Raw genomic sequence first — 19,416 nt, forward strand, 5'->3', positions numbered from 1 at the left:
AAAAAAAGGCATATAAGTTGTCCTGGAGCCTTCCCTCCCCCAACAACAAAAGCTTTAAGATCCAAAGTTTTTGCTTCAAAATGTATACAACATCTTAGCCTAATGTAATTTGCTACAGCTAGAACTTAAACCACAAAAATTAGGGGCTTGGAGGCTTTATTATGGAAATGCTTATTCAGCTTTAACTTGCTTGTACTACAATAATACCGTATGTATTAATTATAGTACATGTTCACCCCTGCAGCTCTTCTCATTTTTTAAAATTTACTCACTTGCATCTTGTGATGTCCTCATCATACCAAGTAGGTTAAAGCATTCTTTTTATGATTTGCATAGGCACCATTTCCAAGAACATAGCAGGGAGCTTGAGTGTTTTGGAAAATATTTTGCTCTTTCCTCAGAGAAAAATTTAAGTTGAAACATTTTTCATACGGGATACTCTTCATATCACTCACACATGCTACTGAACTCATGTTGCTTTATAAAATAAAAACCAAATCCTTGTGATTATTGGCTTTCTACTAGTTTACAAGACTCACATTCTCTCCTATAAAATTCAAAGGTACGGAATAGATGGAAAAAAGTCAGTCCTTGGATACAAGTCGGGAAGATTTCACTGTACCTTCTATTCCCAGAGGACAGATGAGCATTTGAATGTCACTAAACTTGTGGCGCTCATAATGATTTACTTGATTATATGCACGTGGAACTAGGAGCTGGCCCAAAAGGGCTTGACCTGGTGCACTATGCACCTCTCTTGCACATGCTCCTGTGACTTCGGGGTCATCCCGACTGCAATATCTCAGGAGTCCAATCTCAATGTGTTCAGTCACCCAGTTAATCAGCAGCTTCTGGCCATACGTCCTCTCCTCCCCAGGGTAAAAGGCTGCTTAAAAAGCATCTTTTGAAACAGGGATCCAAATAGAAGGAGAGGAGTGAGAGTCAGATAACACTATTTCACCAACAGACAAGTCTTTCTGCTTTGTCCACTGCATGAACAAGCCAAAAGGACGAAAATGTTGGGCCCTACGGGAAAATAAATGTGCTTTCCTGTTGTCACCGGGCTTCAGGTGACAGGTGCAGACTTTCCTTCTCTACCAGATGTCAGTAAAGCCTAGGCTAGCCTTCTGTTGCTTACGCAACCGACCACTCAAGCCATGCCAAGTGGAATTCCAAACTCTCATCCTGATGTTTTCCACAGTTTCTACAGGAGCTAAGACGTGGAATACCCAAATCGAATTTGAAATTCTCGATGTTCTGACAATTAGCTACTGATTTCATACCAAAGTACAAACCACTATTACCGTTATAGTCCGATGTACAAATTAGGGAGGAAAAGAAGAGGGAAGAGAGAGGAACAAGAGCAATGGGAGAGAATTACATTGTTGGTCTTTTAAAAGATTATCCGTGGAAATGTATGCATTTTCAAAAACAATGCCCTAAACAGTGTGCCATTAAGCAATGGAAAAGTCAAATGGGCAGACTTTAAAAGTTTAGTGTCCAGATCCCCCTATTCACTCTAAACTTCTTACAGGCAGGAAACGTGTCTACCAACTCTATTGTACTCTCTCTCCCAAGTGCTTAATACAGTACTCTGCACATGGTAAACCTTCATAAATTCCACTGATGATGATACTCAATGTTACTGGGAGAGCGACACGATGAACGGCCTTCTGTTCTCACCCCTGGGAAAACTTTCATCAGTGCCCCACTCAAAAGTATTTACTGAGTGCTTGCTTAGTACAGTGCTCAGCATAGAGTATTGGGGAGAGTACAGTAGAGTCAATAAAAACGATTCCCTTCCTCAAGAAGAGGGAGAGACACACTAAAATTATAAATAATCACATTTATTGAGCACTTACGGTGTGCAGAGAACTGTACCAAGTGCTTGGGAGAGTAGAGTATAACAGAGTTGGGAGAAATGTACCCTGTCCACAGACCTTAGGGGGAAGCAACCAAATCGAAAGAGGAGATGGCTTAGTGGCAAGAGCACAATCTTGGGAATCAGAGGTCATGGGTTCTAATTCCACTCCTCCATTTGTTTGCTATGTGACCTTGGGCAAACCACTTAACTTCTCTGGCCCTCAGTTACCTCATCTCTATAATGGGGATTAAGACTGTGAGCCCCACGTGGGGCAACCCCATTACCTTGTATCTACCCCAGCTCTTGCAACAGTGCTTGGTACATAGTAAGCACTTAAATACCATAATTATTAATTATTATTATATGTACATAAATGCTCTAGGAGATGAGGGAAGGAGTATGAGTATTCAAATTCTTAGGTGACCGAGAAGTGTTGAAATGACGGTAGAGAGGAAAATAGGGTTGGGAGAGATTAGTCAGTGAAGGTTACCTGGAGTAAATGTGATTTCAGAAGGGTATTGAAGATGGAAAGAACAGCCAGATGTGAAGGGGGAGGGAATTTTAAGTAAGGGGAGGATGTGAGCAAAAGGTCAGTGATGAGAGATAAGAGAAAGAGGAACGCTGAGTAGGTTGACTTGAGAGAAGCAGAGCATGCAAGCTGGGTGGTAGGGGGAGAGGAGCAAGGATAATTAGCAGAGAGAGAGCTGATTGAGTGTCTTAAAGACAAGGGTCAGAAATTTCTGCTTGATACGGAGAGGAACAGAAGGACACTGGAGATTTTGGAAGAGTAGAAAGACATGCACAAAGCCATGTTTTGTTTTTTTTTAAATAACCCAGGCAGCAAAGAGAAGTATGCTCTAGAGAGGGGAGAGTCTAGGGGCAGGGAGGGGATTTGCAAGGAAACTGACAGGGTAGTCAAGATAAGCGTTTAGTACAGTGCTCTGCACATAGTAAACGCTCAATAAATACTATTGAATAATATGACAAGTGCTTTGATAGGTGTGGCGGCGGTTTGGATGGAGGGGAAGGGGCAGATTCTGGAGCTATTGTGAAGAAAGACCTGACAGACTGAATCTAGAGGTTAAGAGAGGGAGTGAGCAAAACAGAGAGAGAGAAAAAAAAAAGAGAGTCAAGGATAATTGGGGAATTGAGAGGCGGGGAGGATGGGACTGTCATCAGTATTTAAAGGAAAGTTAAGAGGAGGAGGGAATTGACGAAGGACGAGGAAGAATTCAATTCTGGATACGTTAAGCTTGAGGTCCGGGCGGCACATACACGTAGAGATGTCCTGAAGGCAGGAAGAAATGCAAAACTGCAAAGAAGGAGGAAACTTAGGCTAGTGAGTTAAATTTGAGAATCATCTACATAGAGGTGTAGATGATGTCGTGAGACCATTTTGTTTCTCTTTCCATCAGTTAGCCGCCAACCACATCGCTGCTCACTTCCCACCCTAGGAGGTTAGTTAATTATCAGTCTGTTATTCGTTAGCAATTACTGATAAAAAAAAAAAAACTTGGAAAAATATTTTTAAATATACTAAAGACGCCATTTAGGGATTACCTATAGATTACAATCACCGCGTTATCCCTATCCCAAACAACCATGGACATCCTAGAGTCACCTTGTTATGTACTGTACGTATGAGATGTCTTTCGCTGACCTCTATGAAAGAACAAACCACCTACTGCACATTTATTCTCACTTTTAAAAGGAGAAAAATCAATTTATTGAGTGCTTACTTTTGCAGAACACTATATTAAAGCACTTGGGAGAGTACAATATAATAGGCACATTCCCTGCCCACAACAAGCTTTCAGTCTAGAAAACAGGTTTCTTCCCACATGCTGATATTTTGGTTTAGTGGAACTTGAATACTGATGTTTCTCGTATCTGGAATATGCCACACGTTAGAGGTACTTGTTTCTAAAATGGTGTTTGTTAAGCCTTTACTATGTGCCAGGTACCGTTCTAAGCACTGGAGTAGATACAACCTAATCAGGTTGGACACAGTCCACGTCCCACATGAGGCTCACAGTATTAATTCTCATTTTACAGATGAGTTCACTGAGGCACAGTGAAGTTAAGTGACTTGCCCAAGGTCACACAGCAGATAAGTGACGGAGTCGGTATTAGAACCCAGGTCCTCCGACTCCCAGGCCCAAGCTCTTTCCACGAAGCCTCAATGCTTCCCATTCTTGTTCACATATCAACTTAAACTATTTCACCTAACAACCAAACAAGATTACAAAACATTCTATTTTAATTTTGAGCACTTATCACAACAGGCCTAGGTCCAAATGAGGAAACTCTGCATGAGAAACTCTAGAAGTGATAATTAACAAACTAGAGCAGTTCAGATCCAGTGAAATACTGGACCAGTAGCCTTGGATGTGGCTGATTTACTGTACTTACCCATGACTGCACTGTGTGGTCCACATGTAGCATTTTCATTCCATAGCCTCAAGAACTGAGACACGGAAAAATGTTTGCAATTATTTAAGTACTTAGAGAAGTTTACTTATCTGCTTATAAGTGCAGATGAATATAATCCATATATTACTGTATATAAATATGGGTGGCTAAATTTGGGAATGGCATTTACATTACTTATAAATTAGTTTAATTTATAACGCATATGGCACAAAGCAGATAGTGAAAACAACAGAGTCATAAGGTCCAGAAAGCTGCAAGTCGTACATAAGTGATGCTAAAACTTTTTCAACTTTTAAAAATTTGAAATCTACAGCCAGAACACACAGCAACATAATTAATCCTGAAATCATCCAAGAAATAGGAATTCCAATATCACTTCATTGATATTTCTCCCTTCCCCTATGATTTCTTTTGGAAACAAGATTTTAATTTTCATGAAAAGAAAACCTTCAACAAGATAAATCTAAGCAAAAAAGGAAAACAGCAACAGGTAGGAAAAAATTAATGAAGTTTAAAAAAATTCCAACCTTTATTCCACTTTGCACAAGTTTGTGAATGTCCAAAAAAGGCTCTTTGACAATTTCTCCTTCGGGGGTGAAAATCTTCACGTATCCTTCCTTTTCAAGGATGAACAGACGAAGGGAACCATCCCCACTATGCAGGGCTCCAATAGGCTGCCTTAGTCCACTTACAACCTCCTGAAGGCAGAAGCAGTTGTGTTTGTGCTTTCTAAACAAATTAAAGGAAACCAGTGAGAATTTTTTGGCTGAAGCAACAAACACCTTTTTCATAACATGTCTCCTTAAAAACCAATGTTTTGAGAGTCATGAAATACTTTTAAACCAGGCATGAAAGGATTAATATAGTTGGGAAAGAAGTTAGAGTTCAACAAGTGCATTTTTTAATTTTCTCAGATCTTTTTAATGCATATGACAACAAAAATATGAACTTGATTTATAAGCCAAAATTTACAGAAAATCTTTAAGTTGCATAAACTGTGATTTGCCAGTAATTAAAGATTATCCTGAGGAGTTCTATCAGACTGAAAGCTCACAACCATAAAATTCAAGCTTAAAACTACACCTATGAAATACATATGAATCAGAGAGAAGCCAAGCTCATAACACATGATTGGTAACCTAAATATTAAAGGACATTTGAGCTAATGTGATTTTCAAAAAGCAAACCAGCAGCAGAAGAAAAAAAAAACATCTGGAGGACACAGCTGCTGAACATAAGCACAGACTGAGTTGATTCACTGTCAAAACCACAAAGATTTGTCAGTTTTTTTTAGATTAAACAGCATTTATCTTTATGAACCTGCTGAGCTCTTCCACTTTGTCATATTCTTCCATCTGATCCAAATAGTTTGACGCTGGGCCTCGCACTTGTTTCCTTGGAAAATCTGGAAAGCACAACCCACCATCTTTTCTTGCATAGTAAAAACAGAACTCATCAACTGTTGTTAGAAGGAAACCTTAAAAACATAAGTGTAAATAAGAAATGTTTAGTGATTTATCAAACCATACCGGGTTCAAGAAAAGACAACTTAAGTCACAAATAAAGCTCATAAATTTTGCCAGTAGAAGTTTCTGTAAAGACAACATAACTAAAAATTTTGAAATATGCCCTTTGTGCTTGGTTCTGCTGTTTTTCTTTTTGGATCAGGACATTACAGAAATAGCAGTAAAGCTGAATGTTAAGGAAAGATATTTTTGGAAAACTCTTAACAAGACACATGTAAGAAATGGAGTATTAACTGCATTGTTAAAACAACTTTCATCCTCTCCAAAGGGATCATGTGCTGTCCGTAAGCATTTTTGGCCTTATTAATACTACTTCTTAAGCACCAAACTGAACACCTATCAAAAAACTAATGATGTAAAGCAAGTATCCTTATAAATGTTACTCTAGTTATCGTATAAATTGAGAGCTAATCATTTATGATCTAATAGTAAAACTTACTATTTTCAGAAGGTCATTATAATTAATGGTGTTATTGAATGCTTTCTGCTGAATTCTGCTTATAGTACTCTAATAGGCAATGACGATAATAATTATTTTAAGCCTTAAGCAAATTCTACCAGATTCTTCCATTCGGCATGCTGGAAAGCTGAGTGTTACCCTAGGAAAGTAAAAGAATGACATCTCCTTGGAGATATCCCTGACTAAATGGCCTTACTGGTAAAAAGTGAGAGTTGGGCCCAAAGTATTTTAAGGATTTATCAATTATTGCCCAAAGCAACTCTGTGAGGTATGTAGGTATGGATGTGCCTACTTGATCAGTGAATCGCTGAGGCCAGAAAGGTCATACGCTTACAAAGTGTAGGGACTAAAGAAGCCGAATGATATATTGTGGTCCCTAGTAACTGTTTGGAATGTCCTCAAATTCCCAAGAGCAGAATGATTAGGATCCCCTAGAGGGATAAGTATTGTGGCTAATTCCCACCTGTGTACTATTTCCCAACACTCAGTAGCCTGGTGCTCTGCACACAGTAAGCACTTAATAAATACCACACCTTCTGAGGGGTGGGGAGAAACCTTGTAGTTGTTCTAGTTGTGATGTGGAAGGTAGGGACTTCAAAATAGGGAGATGGGGCTTCAGTCTATACTTCACTCTGCTGCCCGGATTATCTTTCAACAGAAACGCTTTGGGCATGTCACCCCCCCTCCTCAAAAATCTCCAGTGGTTGCCAGTCAACCTTCGCATGAAGCAAAAACTCCTCACTATTGGCTTCAAAGTTCTCCATCAACTTGCCCCCTCCTTCCTCACCTCCCTTCTCTCCTTCTTCAGCCCAGCCCACACACTCCACTCTTCCGCTGCTAATCTCCCCACTGTGCCTCGTTCTTGCCCGTCCCGCCATAGACCTCGGCCCACGTCCTACCTCTCACCTGGAATGGCATTCCTCCTCACATCCACCAAACTAACTCTCTTCCCCTCTTCAAAGCCCTAATTAGAGCTCACCTCCTCCAGGAGGCCTTCTTAGATTGAGCCCTCCCTTTCCCTCTGCTTCTCCTCTCCTCTGCTCCTATTCCCTCCCTCCGCTCTACCCCCTTCCCCTCCCCACAGCACTTGTGTATATTTGTACATATTTATTACTTTATTTATTTTATTAATATGTGTATATATCTATGATTCTATTTATCTATTTTCATGGTATTGATGCCTACTTGATTGGTTTTGTTGTCTGTCTCCCCCTTCTAGACTGTGAGCCCACTGTTGGGTGCGGAATGTCTCTATCTGTTGCCCAACTGTACTTTCCAAACGCTTAGTACAGTGCTCTGCATACAGTAAGTGCTCAATAAATACGATTGCTTTAATTTTTTTCATCTAATAACAAATTCTCTAAAAAAGACTAATTCACCAAAATGAAAGAGCCTTTCAGTATGCTAGAAAAGTAGCAGTGTGATTAGTTCCCGAAAACTTAAGTTTAAAAAGTTTGTCCACAACCAGAAAAATGTGCTAATCTTTGAGAGGCAGACCATCACGTTTCCTTATTCAATTACGAATAAGTTAGTGTCAAAAACCCTCCTGAGATCACTACTTCAGCAGATCACAACTATTTCAGCAGGCCTTCCTTCAGTAATGTCTAATCTCTCCATTTTCTATCCCCCAACTCTAACTTCAGCCCCACTGTACCTCTAAGCTCTTAAATTACCACATCCACTTATATATGTGTTTTATATGCTCTATTTCTCTTCCTATCGCCTAGTGTCTGCCTTCCTCCCTTCTTCCCCACCCTACCCAAACTGAAAAGCTCCTTGAGGGTAAAGATTATTTTTTCTAAGCCTTTTATACTCTCCCAAACACTTAGAACAATGGTCTGCATACAATCGGTGCTCAATAAACGCGATTGACTGGCTGATCAATGTCTTATTCTTATCAGAATCCCCCCACCCCAGAATTTAATAAAGAGCTTGGCATAGAGTAGGCATTTAAAAGAATGGTTTTACTATTACTAGGATTGTCATTAGCATATGATAATAATGCCCTATGTCTGGCACTCTCCTACTTTTAAATTGATTTTGGCTTGAGTTTCTGAACAAAATAGATGTAGCGTAAGCACTACTTCAAACAGCTGTCAGTGTCTAGGTAGACAGCACCTGATGTGAAGATTCACAAGAGAAGCAGAGTGAGGAGCAGGTTTCTAGGAGAGTACAGTCATAAGAATTTACCAAGAGTATGATTTTGTCATCTCATGAATTCTATTAATCATGACATTTTGATGTTACAGATTCACAAGATGTAAAGCTGGGATTGGGCTTTTAAGTGTTTTCTGTATAGAAATCTTCCTCTGAATAGTTCTGCTTCATATTTTCTGCTGGGTCCCGCAGACTTTCGCAAATCTCTACAAATCCCAAATGTTTTCAAATACCCCTTCCCAACTGGGTCAGTGGGTTGGAACTGGCATTGCGAATGAGGCAAGTGAAAGCAGATGCCAGGGCATGGGGGAAGAGAGAGAATAGGACTGACAGCTGGGAAGGATACTTTCTGGGAGGGGTAAAGCAGCTGGGAGGAGGTTAGATCTTTTGTAAGGATAAAGAGGGATTAGTAATTGAGGAGAAGAGAAAATTGAGGGATGAGGCACTGCTTTATCTCCAGCCCTTCCCTGATGCTTAGGAAATGCAGCTTTAAGGGTTAAAAGTACTCCCACAAATTCACAGCTCCAAGCAGCCTAGGATCTTTAAATAAGTATTTTAAAGCAGGCAGAAGAAGTGAATCCGTGTTGGAAAAAGCCAAGTTTTAGCAACTTAATAGATCCAGAATTTGCATTTGGAAGTTTATGAATCTGAGATCAGAGCTTCTCGTAGCAGTTAAAACGATAAAAATTTAAAAACAAGATTTGATAGCTGCCTGTAGGCACTGATTTTTAAATAGCAATCCATAAGAGATTCAAGATTTCCTTTTAGAAAAATATCTGGTTTTATAGTGCGGCATTATAGCCTGCAAACTGAGACCATCTTAAGGGGAAATTAGTGAACAATGCTTATGGCTGGTTCCAATTTATAAAGGCACTAGCAAGGGACAGTCATGAGGAAATGAGAAATAATTTTCAAGTGGAACAATGGAAGATTAATGGGGATTCATTCATATAAGTTTTCCAAGTTTCAAGAAAAAATACTATACTCTCCCCTTCATAAATCAATGAGGATGTTGAATCATGACACTGGATGTCTTCTTGGATTCTTAATGAATTTACAAGAGCTATTTATTAATGTAAATGCAGTGGGCAATGTGATCTGGTTTCTTCTTCAGAAGAGATTTTCACAGTGAAAATCTTGAGAGAGAGGAGGGAGAGAAAGAGAGAGAATTACATTTAAAATGATTAAGATAACTATTCAAATTAGTTGATCTGATGCTGGGGTGAGCAAAATTATTTTGGCAATAAATGATCCACACATGCAAGAAAATGAACTTTTTTTAGTACAAAGGCTACCATTTATTGCTGGGGAAGAGACAATTTACCAAATGGTATCCTTATGCCTGAAAGAGTATCTCTCTCTCTCACAAGGGTGAGCATTTTCACTCACGAGTGTTTTCCTGGATCACCCTAAGATCGGGTTTGTTAAGCATTATATACTAATGATCAACTGCATGTTCCAGATGTCTTCTGGCTCATTCATTTGCCTAAATTTTGAAGGCCTGACTACAAAAAGCTAGAGCACTTTTTCAAGCAATCATATATGAAACAAAAGTGGTCTTCGCAGGTGTTGAAGTCCATCTTTTCCTACAGTATGGATTCAAGAGAACAAAAGAAGCTATCCTCAAGATAACAACATTTCAAGCCTTTCTGAACTCATCAGCTGTGACTATCGGATACTCCATAAAACACAGACAACTTAACATGTGAGAATGATACTTTTCCCCAACTACTGAGGAATTTGCCATTGCAGACAAAGCCATGAAAAACACTTATGCATTTAGACTTGACAGCATACCTCCTGAGACTTACGCACATGGAAGGTACCCACTGCTTAAACAATGACACGAGCCTTTTCTCAATAAATAGAACTTTGTGGAGATATTCCAGGATGTCAAAAAAAAAATGACTATTATCCTCATCTTTAAGAAAATAGGCCTAAGAGCAGACTGGCTAGTGTGGCATAGTGGATAGAACATGGGCCTGGGAGCCAGGAGGGCTTGGGTTCTAATCCCTGCTCCGCCACTGGCCAATTGGGCAATTACTTTACTACTCTGTGCCTCAGCTACCTCATCTATAAAATGGGAATTAAGACTATGAGCCCCACGTGGGACAGGCACTGCATCCAACCTGATAACCGTGTATCTACCCCAGTACTTAGAACAGTGCCTGGCACATAGTAAGCGCTCAACAAATACGATCATTATTACCCCCTTGCCAGCATAGAAAGCATCAAGATGCAATAATAGTGGTCTCAGGGTTTTAAGGAAAGTTTACTGAAGAATATCACTGAAGGTGTATTACCAAAATTGAAATGTGACTTTAAACCAGTATAGCACCATGAATGTGATCTTCACAGTATGTCAGATACAGAAGTAGTGCAGAAAGCAGAACCAGGTAGTGAGAAGCAATGCGGCCTAGTGTCTGGAGCACAGGCCTGCATTCTAATTCCAGCACTTGTCTGCTGTGTGTCCTTGAGCGAGTCACAACTTCTCTGTGCCTCAGTTACCTCATCTGTAAAACAAGGATTAAGACTGAGTCCCATGTGAGACATGGACTATGTCCAACTGGATTACCCTGGTTCTTCCCCAGCACTTAGAGAACAGTGTTTGGCACATAGAAAGCACTTGAATACCATGAAAAAAATAGTCCTCTCTGCTTTCATAGACCTTTATGAGAGCATTTGACACCGTCAGTAGATCCAGTGTCCAGCAAATGCACAGTAAATTTGGCTGCTGAAGGAGCTTATCAAGATTTTGAAATTGCTCTGCAATATTCCTTGGGATAGAGCTGGGGTATATTGATGAAGAAGTGTTCGTTGTGAAAATTCACAAAGAGGAGCAGTGTGAAGAGAAGGTTTCTAGGAAGATATGGTCATCGAGGATCACTAATAATGTAGAACAGGGCTGCCTAGTAGACAAAATGGATTGCTGAGAACAGTTAAAAGTACATTCTAATTTCATGATTTGAATGTTGAAGATAGCCTCCACTGTTCCCTCTGCCATCGTTATTGGAGACAGAATCAAGAGATAAAATCCAGTGCTGATTGGACAGGTCTGATGTATTATGACTTTTTATGTTCTTCTGTACTGTTTTGGCCAATGTGGAATGGAAATTCACCTATGCAAGGATTTCTCAGGTACACACATACATGGATAGGGTCTCACCATCACCTGTCCTGTTCAAGTTATTCTATGCCGTAATACTGTAGAATGCAAAAGGACTCAGATGCTGGTGTCAGGATGCCCTACTAGGCAAATTCTTCCACTCACTAGCCTCTGGGCCTTATTTAGAGTATAAGAGGAAGTCATTTAAAAGTTGCTCTGCAGGAGATTGGGCCCGAGAAAAAGACACCATCATGCAGGTGATTGTCAACCATTTTGCAAGGGGAGCCTAGCATTATAGACATATTGACAAATAAGTCTGAAGAAAACTAAAGCTGTGGATCAGCCCCGAGGAAACCCTACACAGAGAAGACCTCCTCATTGGCTGACAAAACCAAATGCCATCACAGAATTCTGTTATCTAAGCAGCTCACTCTCAGGAGATGAAAAGATAGACAAATGTAGAAAATTTGAATTAAAAAGGCTAGTAGTTCCTTTGAGTGAATGAGAGCATCAACCATCAGACCAAACTGCAGGTCCAGAGATCCTAAGTGTTATTTAACCTTCTATGGTTAACACAAGGACACAAGAAAGAGCAGGGTCGCTTAATGTGGCATCACAGCTGAGAGATAAGAGACAACTTTGGCAGGCAAAAAGACAACCTTCAGGTACTACAATCTTTTTGACCAGCAACATCAAGAAGATCGTGTGAGAGAATAACGACAACTCTCTATAAAGCTAGAGAATATGTATTTTTTCCATTTCACACAAAAAATTACAGCTGAAAGATAACCATCCTTATGTAAATTGACGAAGGGGGGGAGAAAAATCTAGTAAGAAAACTGGGGCAGACTTGCATTTATGAACGCCCCATAATATATTAAGTAGCATAAATTTCAAGAAAGACAATTCTCACACTTCTTCCAAGTAGCCTTTGATGCCGCTGTCAGAGACAGATTATTTGGCGCAGCATAGCCCTCCTTATAGCTTTGTGAAGGGAAAAAAAAAGGCAGGGGGGACTGGCAATATTTAACCAGGTCTGACAAAATAAGCAGGCTTAAGTGAGCTATATAACCCCAGGGTCTAACATATATATCCTTTGGATATACTTGAGACAAATCTGGCTGTTGAATTACTCTTTCAGGCTGCCAGATACCACTTAATTTCTTTATAAATTCAAAATATATTTGGACATTCATGGACAAAAAGTCCAAAATCTATTGTAAAGAACAGGTACATTCCTATCTCAGGATTTGAATGTTGAAGATAGCCTCCACTGTTCCCTCAGCCTTTGGTTGGAACCACTGTCGAAGACAGAGTCGAGAGATAGAATCCTGGGCTGATTGAACGGGCCTGACGTATTACGACATTTTTTATGATCTTCTGCACTGTTTCGGTAAGGTCGATCTTCACATGAACACGATGTGGAACGGAGAGTCACTTCTGCAAGGATTTCTCAGCTACAGGCATAGGGTTTCACTATAATTCCCCTCAGGATTGCACCTGGAGAGCTTCCAGTACTCTACCAGTCTCGACTCTGGAGGAGTCAAGCGGAGTCAGATTCATTCCATTCCTAACTTTGTCAGTGGCTAGCGAGAGGAAGGCCATCTGCTACAAGTCAAAACTCAACTGTGCTGGACAGCAGAGGCATGGTAGAGAGCTGAGGGTGGAGACTCAAGCCTACTACTCGGAAGGAGGCAATGGTAAACCATTTCCGTATTTTTACTAAGAAAACTCTCTGGATACACTCCCAGAACTATTGCAGATGGAAGTGGGATGTACTGGGAGAGACGTCTATGGTGTAGCTATGGGTCGGAGAGGACTCGACGGCATAAGAGGAGACTCACTATCATTATTTTGCATATAAAGGGGGGTGTTTATATAGCTACACTCTGATGCAGGTTCAAAGGTGTCTAAAGTACACCCAGGCCAGGCAGCATGAGATTCAACAGGACAGAAATCAGTCAATAATAAGACAGTGGCTATTCTATTATCTGAAACAGCACGATTCATTCAATAGTATTTATTGAGCACTTACTATGTGCAGAGCACTGTGAAGGTGCTATTTGAATTTGATACTAGAGTACCAATTAGTATTCTTAGTAACTCGCTAAATGACACTGAAATGGCCTAAAAATATTAGGAAGCCTTCCAGAAGTGCTCAATCTAGAGAGTTAGTTGTTTAGGCAGTGGAGAACCTGAAACAATGTACCTTTGTTTTTGCTTCTGACTTTTGTTTGTTTCTTTTCTTTTGGAAATATAAATAGGCCCCACTGTTCCTATTTCACAGTTCAGAGAAATAAGTCTGCTACTTCTTTGCATCTGGTATGTGCATTTGCAGCACTTCCTTGGAGCTCTGAAAGTGAAGCTATGGAGTATGGTCTTCTCTTGCTCCCCAATGCCAAGCCTTTCCTGTCATTAATACAAAGCTAAGTGCCAAGTGGAGCGAAGGCCCTCCCTTAAGAAGAGGAAAATGTGTAACTTTCCATTGTTAACCTGAACACATTACCAAGAGAAACTTGTCTCTAGACTGGATTTCTATGAACCGACCTGGCCACGTGTTTTTTTAAAATACTTATACACCTGAAATTTACCACATATCATCCCTCTCCCCACCTTCTTTGAAAAAAACAAAACATATGGACACTTCCTCCTAATGATTTTGACTTTGCCTATAGAAACAGCTACCTGCTTCTGGTATTGGTCTTAAAATACTTTCCATTTCTTGCCCGAATAATGAAAAAAGTGGCTGTTTTATTAAGAATTTGAAGTTGAGGCACTTCCTCATTCCTTAATTTAAGTCCACGATTATGGCTAGATGGAGTACCAAATATGCTGTTACACCTTTGGTAATTATTTTTGAAAGAAGGGCTTTAAGACGTTATCAAGAAACTGCTTGGAAAGTGTGTAATAAGGGGGAAGAGGAAAGGGGGAACCATGTCTTAATAGGTGAAGGAAATGTTAATCTATGTGCCAATGATTACTGTGCTTAAATCAATTAACGTCACTGAACATAAGTAATGCACCAACTTTCTGTTATTACAGCCCACTTGCAGAACAAGTATTTAGAATGATTATTAGCATCTGATTGATGTTGGAAAAAGCCTAGTTTAGTTGTTGCTAAAGCATGTGAGCTCTTTCCTGCAAGCCACACTGCTCTGTCCAGTGCTAAAGTTATGCTTTCATCTGGTTATCTTTCAAGGCAACCTGGGTGGCCACAAAAAGCACTTGACATCTTGATGCACTTCAGCAGTTTTACATATACACAAACTTTGTAGAAAAATAAATTTGTCATTCGTCACCACATATGTTGATCTGGGGAGTGAGGTTCCAGAAACTCCAGCTCCTGTACTAATTAAGCCTCTCCCCCTTCTTTCTTAGGATCTTAAAAAAAAAATCCCCACAATTTTGGACTTTAAATAAAATGTGAACATTGATCAAAGATGTTAAGTATTTGTCCTGCTTATAAAACATAGTGGACAGAAAAAATCTTCATGACTTGTAGTTAGGGCCAAGCATTTATGATATCTAATCTGTTATCCCTTCTCAGCAGGCAGTCTTGGCAGCTATGACCTATTCTGCTTCACTTTGGGGAATGTGATAAAAAGTAAGAAACAGCTGGTTAAGAAAGTCTCAGAAACATCTCTGCAGTTTATAAAGACAATAATAATATTTTCATTTTTGAATGGGTTTAGATACATGTTAACCACACCAAAGGGAGCTAGCAATTCAATTCAAAATGTTTTCTCAATCAATAAGAAAACACTACCAAAAAAAAAAAAATCCATGTACTCTTGGGAGTATTAAAAAAAACAACAAAACCAGAGTGAACATAAGTAGCTTTAAAACTCTGCTTTAAGTTTTTCCCAATTTATGAAGGCTTAAATTAAATTTAAGAATTTTCACTTAAAAAATAGTTTACGTTTATTTTCCGTGACGCTGCTTAACTTTAGCCAAGTATGCCCTATTTAGCTTTACTCTACTTCTCAGCACCTTCTCCCCAGTAGAACTAAAACTGTCGCCTGTTTAGTTTTGACAATGAAACAGTCTTTGCTCAAGGATATCTACTCAGGACAAACATTGCTTATTATTTAATGCTAGGTATAAAGGAAACAACTTTTAACTTCAGCACCTTATTGCTTACTGATAGCAGCCACTATTTCAGCACTAACTGAATAAGACTTTTTAAATACTCCAGAGACAATTCCGCATATTGAAAAGTTTGACTGTTTTTTACTTTTTTCCATCTGGTTGTGTCCCAACGGCATACTTTGATTCTGCACAATGAGGTAAAAAAGTACAAACACTGCTAATTTTTTAGTAGCCAATGGCCCATTTAGAGGACTAAAAGTCACAATGTTATTAAGCAGTGAGGAAAAAAAAACAACCCTACAGACCCCAACACGAATAGGCATTTTGAGAAAAAATTCATACATAGTTTGGATGGTGAGCTAAACCATGTGCAAGCATTTAAATGTAGTGTCTTTCATCCTAATATTCTGCAGGAGCTTTTACCTGGAATGTGACCTCTGCAAGTATAATAGAATTCTTTACAATAGTCTTTGCACAGCAAGGGAAGAGCTATTTCTCTTTCAGTCGCTTCCCCTCTCTCAGGTGAATGGAATAGATTCTGAGCATGTGGTGAGCAGTGTGCACATTGGATTTCCTCCAGTAGCTTCACACATTCTGTGTTGTTGATAACAGAAAATATCTGCAAGCCATAAACCAGAGACAAGTAAACACATAACTTTCTTCCCTGTTTGGCATAAACAGATCATTTATTAAAATAAATCATGCTAATTTAACCAGCGTAGTTGTTTATCGGTACCATTGCATGACAGTACAAAATACCTTGAGGAACAGAAGAATTGAACGCAGTCATCAGTTCTATTAATAATAAACCATCTGCTCTTTTGAAAAGGGGTAGACGGAGGACTAAGAAGTGCTTACCTTTGCAAATTAAAAGTATTTAATCTATTTCCCGATATAATTTTTTTAAAATCCTAAAATTCTCAAAGTCTCATATTGATTTTGAACAACGACACACTCCCCACTGTCAAAAGGCATGATAAAAATTATATCCAGGTACAACATTATATACGCCGCCCTTGAATCATCTGCTGATCTTCCTCTTAAGACCTGGGGAATTCTCCATGGGGTTTTGGGGAGCCTTTGATTTCCAATGCAATTATATTCATTTCATACGTTAGGCTAGTTCATAGAGACAGTGTCCCAGTGGAAAAAAACAGAAAAAAATTTTTGATTTCTAGTAAATAAGACCTGAAGCAAATAGTCCCAAACATTACCAGGTACATTTCTTACTATTCATTGCATTTGGGCCTTTGGGCCTGAAAAAACTTCATAACTGTCGCAGCAGGTATATTACACGCATGAGTAAACGCAAGGATTTAATGAGAGCAATGCCATAGCATTCAGTGAATTTTAATGAAAAACAGCATACTTTTTTATTGCTCATGCAATGTCATCCACTATTATGCACTTTCTACACCCTATTGAGAAACATTTGGCTTTTTTGACCATTGAAGGGCATTATACAGACACAAAGCAGGGCTCCAGCTCACCACTGGCTTAACCAGTTAAAAAAGAGGCTCTAACTTCAAAGCTCTTTTCAACAAAACCAAACGTTTGATATCACCATCAATATAAATATTTTAAAATATTAATTTTTATGGACACTGACTTTTATAATCAAAGTGACCTAATAGGGGCTACAAAAGAACTACAATAATCTTACAGGATGAATTGCTCATATTTATAACTCGTTTAAGTCCACACTTCATTATATTAAGATTTTGGGGGATTTTCTTAAGTACAGACTTCAACAAAAATCTTCAACCTCAGTAGATTGCCAAACATATCTCTTATTTTATTTTCAAAGCTAATATCGTGCTATTATCGTTTGAATAATGAGTTTTTAGAGTACCCTCGTTCTTTGATGTATTCATAATTTACCAAAGATTTGAAGGCAAATATATTTGTTCACTTGGACATTTTATTCTTGAAATAGTTACATATGGGTGTCAAATCATTAAAACAGGAAAATCCACTCAAAAGCTACACTACGCTAAAGAGGAATAATCTAAGTATGAAAAGATAAGCCATATTTGTTTTCTGTTTTTCAACGTCTGCTATATTTTTTGCAAAGTCAGAGTTGTATTTCTTAAGGTTTGTCATTTTTTGATGTATTTTTAAACCATGCTTAAATAATTAAGGTTTTCAAAATTGAGATTTGCTCAAAAGCAATGCCTGCATTCAAAATATTTTTAATTGCTTTGATTGCATCACCTGCATAATTAATACAAACCCAATACAGGGTAAGGCAGACAGTGTATTTTATTCACTAGGCTTCAGCCTGTGATTGATTGATGGGGCACAAAGAACAGAATTACAAGAAACCCAGCTACCTTTTTGACTTTGAGGAAACCGTCCAGTTACATCTGATTGTATACCATTTAGGTTTGGTTCCATTTTTATTAACTAAAACAAAAGGATCCCAATCCAGCCTTCCAGCTGCCATCCATGAGGAGTTTGATTTTAGTGCTTGTAGAATTTAGCCCTTTGCAATTTTTGGAATGCATATTGGCCACAAAATAACTCAAAAGGATTAAGGGATAGGATTCAATAAATTATCTGAAATCAAGTACAATATTATTCTTTTTTAAGTTTCATGCTGTTCCAGCACAGCGGGATGGTAACATTTTGCTCTGTGTGAGGTCTGCAGTGTAAATACCTATTTGAAGATAGATAGAGCCATCATTCTAGCTTTGGTTTCAATGAACCAATCGTCTTACTTAAGTCAATTACACTGACTTAGCCCAAAGCTGCAACGTTATTTTAGTCCGAGAAGCATGTGTAGGTGACAGAAATTTGTTTCTTCTGTTTGGCACATCTATTAAAAAAAAAAAAATTAGAAACCTTTACCTTCAAATTTGACAACGGTTTCAATCTTATAAAAGACATTTAACTCATTTCCTGTTTCCATTTTAAAAAGCTATAGATGAAGCCATCAAATTACAGTGGTTTAAACCAAGTATTCTGGGGGAAACCATGTAAAACTTTGAAACATTATTACAGCATGCTTAGTGATGATTATGCCTGCTGCTGACTAATTTATAACATCTGTAAGGTCATCCTTTAATCTTCAGTCAAATGCAAGTAAGACTGGTAGAAGAAAGGTAAGAATTACTGGAATACAGAAAACAGTGAGATCTAGAATACAGTTTATGAATAGTTAAAAAAAATCATACAATCAAGCTGGATGCTTGGAGATCCCCCTTATCTGATATACCAAAATGTTACAGCCAGGCAAAAGAGGATAAAAACTTACATGGTTTTAAGAACTGATAGGGAAAATTAGAGGATAAAATATTAAGATGCTTATTAAAGTTTCCTTAGTATACACGCAGACCTTAGATGCTGCATTAAAGGTCCCTTGGTATACATGCATGCAGTCCTCAGATGCTGCATTAAACTCCCTTGCAGTCCTTAGATTATGCATTAAATGATCTTGGTGTATATCTGCAGTCCTTAGATGTTGCACTGAAGTTCCCTGGGTGTCTATATGCAGTTATTTCTAAAAATCCTACGCCTACAAGGTTGTTCAGCTGTTGAGGAGAACACATGCTTCTCCTGGGCTATAGTGCTGGATTATGTCATTAAAGAGTTCAGTTTCAATTTTAGGCTAATATGTAAATAGATCATTGTACCAAGGCAGCTGTTAAAGGGACCCCAGGATGAGTTATTTGTTTAGTTGGATGTGTTCAACAATAGCCTTTGTCCCCGAAAGAGCCAGAGCAAACAAATGATTGTAAAAGGGCACACTTGAAAACAATTACTTTTCACCCATTCCTTG

The 19,416-nt window shown here is 38.8% G+C and overlaps 1 protein-coding gene across 1 annotated transcript in view; it reads right to left on the reverse strand.

Moving 5' to 3' along the window:
- Window positions 1-19,416, reverse strand: part of LOC100082746 (hedgehog interacting protein) — a 102,671-nt gene that overhangs the window by 79,398 nt on the left and 3,857 nt on the right. Inside the window, 3 exon segments of the mRNA XM_029076721.2 lie at window positions 4,825-5,026; window positions 5,618-5,774; window positions 16,059-16,254. Of these exon segments, the coding sequence (XP_028932554.1) occupies window positions 4,825-5,026; window positions 5,618-5,774; window positions 16,059-16,254 (555 nt within the window).

Source organism: Ornithorhynchus anatinus, chromosome 12 (assembly GCF_004115215.2).
Source record: "Ornithorhynchus anatinus isolate Pmale09 chromosome 12, mOrnAna1.pri.v4, whole genome shotgun sequence".
In the NCBI taxonomy this organism is placed as follows: domain Eukaryota; kingdom Metazoa; phylum Chordata; class Mammalia; order Monotremata; family Ornithorhynchidae; genus Ornithorhynchus; species Ornithorhynchus anatinus.